This window comes from Carlito syrichta, unplaced genomic scaffold, assembly GCF_000164805.1.
Source record: "Carlito syrichta isolate Samal-C Ts95f unplaced genomic scaffold, Tarsius_syrichta-2.0.1 Scaffold305745, whole genome shotgun sequence".
Lineage (NCBI taxonomy): Eukaryota > Metazoa > Chordata > Mammalia > Primates > Tarsiidae > Carlito > Carlito syrichta.
The window spans coordinates 22,988-29,466 of NW_007249841.1; the positions used below are offsets into that span (position 1 = coordinate 22,988).

Sequence of the window (6,479 nt, forward strand, 5' to 3'; positions counted from 1 at the left end):
AGACAGGAGCCCTAGGGAAGGGAACCGCAGAGCATGGTAGTGTAGATACCAGGGGGCATCCCTACGGTGGTGGGGACTAGGAGGCTTGACCCAGATCATGCTCTTATCCGAGATGGAGTGTGAGTTGAGTTCACCACCATGGTCATTCACTGTGTCCACAAGTCTACAATGTCTGTGTGGTCGTAGGCTTGTGTACCAAGCCCCTGGGGCAGTCCAACGCCAGCCCAAACCAGCCACACATGTAATGAAATGCACTTGTTCATCAGAGACGTGCACTCCCTGTGGTCAAACAGTAGGAGCGTGCCTGGAAGCTGGAGGCAGGGGTCTCGGCGGGGGGGCGGGGGGCTTGGGTGGAATTTTTTATGAAGTGACGGGCCACGGAGGTGCAGGATGGAGGCTGGAAGGAGAGGAGGTTGAGGTTTTGTGCCCTAGGCATCCTCAGTCCAGGCACAGAGAGGAATGGTCATCTCTCCAGCCGTGGTGAGGGAAGAGCCTATTCTGGTCATTTGAAATGACAGCAGCCTTGGAAAACTGAAATGTTGTATTTTAATTGTATGTTCTCATTCTAGAATTCTGGGATCTTCAATGGCTGGAGAAGGAGTGACCAGAAGACAGAGATGAGTTTTAACACTATTCTAGAAGAGATTCTTATCAAAAGGTCACAGCAGAAAAAGAAGACATCGCCCTTAAACTACAAAGAGCGACTTTTTGTACTTACCAAGTCCATGCTCACCTACTACGAGGGTCGTGCAGAGGTAGGGGACAGTCACCATTCACTTACCTGCTTTACGTGTTGATAACTTTGTTATAACACTGCCCCCTTTCCAGGGGGATAACATGCATGGAATAACATGCTTTGCGTTATTGAAGTCAAGGCCATGATTTGTTATAATTTGGGCTTGAAATAGGGCCTGGGAATGGTGGCTCACACCTGTCATCCCAGCACTTTGGGAGACCGAGGTAGGAGGATTGCTTGAGCCCAGGAATTCAAGATCAGTCTGGGCAACATGGTGACACTTCATCTCTATAAAAACAAACAAGTAAATAAGAAAGATGAAGTTTAGGTTATGAATAAAAATCGCCTGTAATTCCAGCTACTTGGGAGGCTGAAGTGGGAGGATTGCTTGAGTCCAGGAGTTCAAGATCAGCCTGGGTAGCATAGCAAGACCCCATTTCAAAATAAAAATATTCAAAAAGTTTATTAATTATAGGTTTAGTATAATTAACCTACTAGATTAGTCTGTTAAGAATATAAATGCCTACACCAGTTTTAGAGTCTTATGAAATTCCTTTGGTGTGTTGTGTACATGGTTCTGTTCCATAAATCACTGTATTCTGTATAAAAGTCATTTTTACAAATAGAAACTGTGTCTGTGTCCATGGCCTTGGTGACTATTTTTCACTATGAACTGGAAGTTACTTAAAAGTGGTTAGTGGTTTGGTGGACCCAAGACATTGAAGTTGACCGAGAGCTGAATTTTCCAGCATGTTTGTGATAAGTAGTGGCTGTGAGGTCCCTTTGGTGGGAGCCAGTGGTGGGACAGCCAGTCAATGGGCACGGGGCACGGGGCACAGGTGTGTGTGGCTACCGGTTCTTCCACCTCCAGATGAGGCCCCGGGATGCTCCTTGCCCCCACCCCACTCTTTTGCTCCTGACATGTTGGGTTCTGCTTTTCCAGTTCTGCTGGGTCCTTTTTGCTAGAATCACTTTTGGGTTCCAGAAGCAGCTGGGGACCAGGTTTCCCTCAGCCAGCCACATACAGTTGTGCAGTTGGTTATGGTGACCTGTTGGTGATCCTGATATTGGGTTTTAATTCTACTTTTTCTTGAAGTGCCTTTCTCAGAAATGGATTTTGGTTTGTTTGTTTTTTTGTTTGTTAGTTTGCTCACTCCTGCTGATTTCTCTTTGGTTTGGTTCCTTTAACTTAGGCAGGTTGGCATCAATTCTCAGGACAGTGGCTCAGTGCCATTAAATTCTGCTGTTGTTCATCATTGTGGCCTGTGGAATTCCTGAGGTTCACGTGACTTGGGAGCACAGTTCTTTATCACTAAATCTCCAATATGCTGGAACCCAGAACTTTAGAAGTTCTTTTTCTTGTAAAACCTGACCTGCAATGAGGCTATTTTGGGGCTTTATCTCATTCAGTGTGACTATCTGTCTGTGCATATTGGGGGTGTCAAAAATGTATACACATTTTGAGCTATGCTATCTATGTATTACTTCAAAGTTGATTTGAATTATGGTAGCAATGTGTAGTATGACATTCACCTAAAAGACGGTGTTCATCAAATGAATGCTGGTATCACTACGCTAGAGGCAAGACAGTCAAAGAAAATGGCAGAAGCATGGTTGTCATTTCATTTTGAAGTGATGTTTGAAATTTGAAAATGTTATGGAAGTACAGTGACAATGGAGGCATGAGTATGCAACAGAACCTCCAATACACCTAACGATTGTCTGCATTTGTGATGAGTTTGAACCGCATGGTCCCGTGTGTCATATGCACAGGGGAAGACCTGGGAGGCCTCGCCCAGCAACAAGTCCTGCAGTCATTTGCCATCATCAGAAGTGTCTGGATGTTGATGGGAACCACTGTGAGAACCTCTTGTCGTTGCAGAAGTCAAGCATGACTTGTATTCATCTTCTGTTATCGGTGCATATTGAAATCCAGAAGGATTTCAGATAGGGACTGAAACCGGAAGTATGCATTTTTAAAAAAATCTGAAACAGAGTTTGAGGGAAACATTAATATATCTTTACTATGTGGTAACAATTTGTTATTATTTGATTTCACTATGCAGTTGGCCTTTGAACAATGCCACCTACTCCTCCTACCTGCATGCAGTCGAAAATCCACATGTAACTTTGACTCCCCCAAAACTTAACTGCTAATTGCCTCCCATTAACCAGAAGCCTTACCAATAGTATAAACAATTAACACATATTTGGTTCACACATATGTGTTGAATATAGTAACACATATTTGGTATATTGTATGTCTTGTATAGTGTATTCTTACTCTAAAGTAAGCTAGAGAGAAGAAAATGCTATTAAAAAATCATAAGGAAAAGGAAATACATTAACTATTAAGTGGAAAAGAGTCATCACAAAGGTCTTCATCCGCATCATTATCACGCTGAGGAGGCTGTGGGGGTAGAGGATGGGCTGGTCTTGCTGACTCAGGTGCTGCAGAGGCAGAAGAGGAGAAGGTGGCAGGGAAGGGAGGGGCGGGCACATTTTGGGTAATCTGTGTGTAAAGAACCCATGAAGTTCAAACCCAAGTTGTCCAAGGGTCAATAAGAAGTCTAAGACAGGAATTATAGCAGGGAAAGTGGTAAAACGTAATATTTTACTGATGAAAAAACCTCAGAAACCTGCCTCATATGCTTAGAAATATGGACCAATGCCATTGAAACACATGGCCATCGCTAACTCGCTTTGAAGACGGTTGTTTCATGTACAAAGTTGAACATTCTTCCATTGCTTTTGCTTAAGCAGAATTGGGAGAGCAGTGGGACCCCCTTACTTTAGAGCCCCGGCATCCTGCCTTAGGGCAGCCTCAGTCACCACAGGAACCAGGAAGGATAGGATAAGGAGGCTGGCCCAGCATGTGAGACCCCAGCTGCTGGCATGGGCCATCAGGACCCATCTGTTCCTAGAAGGGCCAAGTATGCACAGTGATCTCCAAATGCAGAAGAATCCGAGAAACCAAGGGTGGAGCCAGGCAGATCAGGGTGTCGGTCTGGGGTGACTTATTGAAGGAACTTATGAGAGAACAGGTGGACCTCTTCATGACTGCTCCCAGGCCCAAGGTTTAATTGCAGTGACAAATCTTTGCTCTTTATGTGAGACAGGGGAGCCTCTGGAACAGGTGGGAGTATTCCGTGCATCATAGCCTGTCATTTGCAGGATAACATCCAGATTGCATATTTTTTCCATCTTTATTTTGGATTTGGGGGTGCACATGCATGCTCATTACATGGACATGTCGTGTCGTGGTGGGGATTGGATGAGAGGCGGCCCATTCCTAGGTAGTAAACATTGTGCCCTATAGGTGATTACTGAACCTAATCCCCCTACCCACTGCCCCCCTTATTGGTAGTCCCTGTCTATTTTTTTCCATCTTTGTGACTGTTTAGCTCCTGTATATGAGTGAGAACCTGCAATGTGTGATTTTCTGTTTCTGAGTCAGTTCACTTAGTATGACTGTCTCCGGCTCCATTTGATCCATACGCAGGAGCACATTTTCTTACTCTAGGAACAGTAATCAGAGGAAAAGCCAGGAGGTGTCCACGGGATGTAGCTGATCAGAAGTCAGCATGGTGGGTGAGCACCCGGGATGGAGTTGCTTTTGCCTCCATGTCATCCTCTTTCTGGCCTGCTACTGACTGGCCAGAGAGCCTGTCCCTTTAGCTTCATTCCGGCCTTTGTCCTAACCTCTCCGAGGCGCTGGGCGTCTTAGTCCTTCCTGGTTTCTTCTCTCGTGGACTGGCGTACTTGTGACCTGTGGCTTGAAGTGTGGTTGTAGATCTGTGGGTGTCTCACAGTTAAAATATGTAGTTGCCTGTGTATGTATTTTAACTACTTTATTTTAGATTCAAGGGGTCTGTGTGCAGGTTCGTTGTGTAGGTCCACTGTGAGAGGGGGTGTCTGGGCTTCTGTGAGCCTGTCATCCAGGTGGAGAGTGTGGTACCTAGTGGGTGGTTTTTCACCCCTTCTCTGCCCCTTCCTCTCCCCCCTTTAGGATTCCCAGTGTCTTGTTCCCATCTTTGTGCCTGTGTGTGCCCAGTGTTGAGCTCCCACGTATGAGTGAGAACCTGCCGTGTTCAGCTTCCTGTTTCTGAGTCAGTTCACTTAGGATGATGGCCTCCAGCTGCATCCATGTTACTGCAAAGGACATAATTTTGATTTTTTTTCATGACTGTGTAGTTATCCGTGGTGTATATACGTATCTCATTTTCTTTATCCAGTTCACTGTTGATGGGTCCTTAGGCTGGGCTCATGTTTTTGCTAATAGTTGTCTGTATTTTTAAAAATAGGGATTTTTGTGACAAGGATCAAAATTCTTAAAAATAGCAAAAGTTCTGATAATACTGGGCTGAGTTCCCCAACACTCTGCATGGCTTCTAGGCAGCCTGGTGACTCCTGCCTGCTGTGTTCCTCTGCTGTCTGTGGGAATGCATTCAGTTCCATTTTCCATGGATGAAACTTCCGGTTTCCATCTCCCTAGCCCTGGGAGCTATGATTCAGAAAGGGCCAGGACACGCATAATCCACGAGGATCAGCAGGTGTTTAAAAATAAAATTTTGTTAGACATATGAGACTCTGGGAGTGGGTTAGAAGAACTGCAGAGACCATTCAGAATTGAAATAAACAGCCCTACAGATATTTATTTTAATTGTTCATAGTTCTCCTGTTTTCAAGAGAAAAACAGTGAGTAGGCTGTTGATTGACCTGGTAGCTCTGATTCCTAGTTTTTCATGGCAATCAGATGCACTAATCCTTTGCTTAGTTGCCTGGGTGTTGTGGCTCATGTTTCTTTCTTTTTTTTCTTTTCATTTATTTTTGTTTTATGTGGCTCATGTTTCTAATCCCAACACTTTGGAAGGCCGAGATGGGAGAATTGCTTGAGCCCAGGAGTCTGAGACCAGCCTGGGCAACATAGCAAGACCTAGTCTCTATACAAAATACAAAAATCAAAATGTTAGTTAGGAATAGTGGCATGTGTCTGTAGTCCCAGCTGCTTGGGAGGCTGAGGTGGGAGGATCGCCTGAGCCCCGAAGATTGAGGCTGTGGTGAACTGTGATGGTGCTACTGCACTTTAGTGGACAACAGAGTGAGACTCAAACAAACAAACCCCTTCATTAATCCTTATAGCAGGCAGATGTCTGTCCTCTGCAACAACCTTCATGGAAATCCTTCCTGTGAGGTAAACCTGACTGTGCTTTTTGAAGTATGCTGAGAAATTCTATTCTAGATGCTGAGAAGTTCAGTCAAGCCATTTCCTCAGAATCTGATTCTGCAAAGATGGTCTTTCAGTTTCTACTATGGGCCACTCTTCAGTCTGTCCCCTTTCTCTTGTGGCAGTTAATTAGCTTTTGTGTCTATGTAGTCTAATGGACTGGAAAAAGGTCTTCCTAGTCATCTATATTATTTGATCTTATTGGAAGTTTTTTAAGTGATGCTCCTTTCTAGCTAAGGATGACACAGAGACAGACCTCCTGACGTCTAGGGATATCTCCTAGCTCCAGGGAATAGAGAGATGGAACCCTATAGGAGCAGCACTGGGGTTTAACTAGGAAGAAGATTTGCTGAATAATAGTGAGAAAACGAGGCAGAGGAAGATTTCTGTATGTTGAGATGTTGGATTAAGAAATGGAAGTAGGAAGTACATTTACAACTGTTGTCAGCTAAGAAATCATGGCTCAGCCTGTAATCCCGCACCTTTGGGAGGCTGAGGTGAGTGGATTGCCTGAGC

General features: G+C 44.7%; 1 protein-coding gene across 1 annotated transcript in view; it reads left to right on the top strand.

The window, feature by feature from the left end:
• The first annotated feature begins 569 nt into the window (after positions 1-569).
• TEC (tec protein tyrosine kinase) overlaps positions 570-6,479 on the top strand; it is an 86,472-nt gene continuing 80,562 nt past the window's right edge. The window contains exon 1 of the mRNA XM_008062550.2: positions 570-755. Coding sequence (XP_008060741.1) covers positions 618-755 — 138 coding nt within the window. The 5' untranslated portion in view covers positions 570-617. The remainder of the gene's footprint in view (positions 756-6,479) is intronic.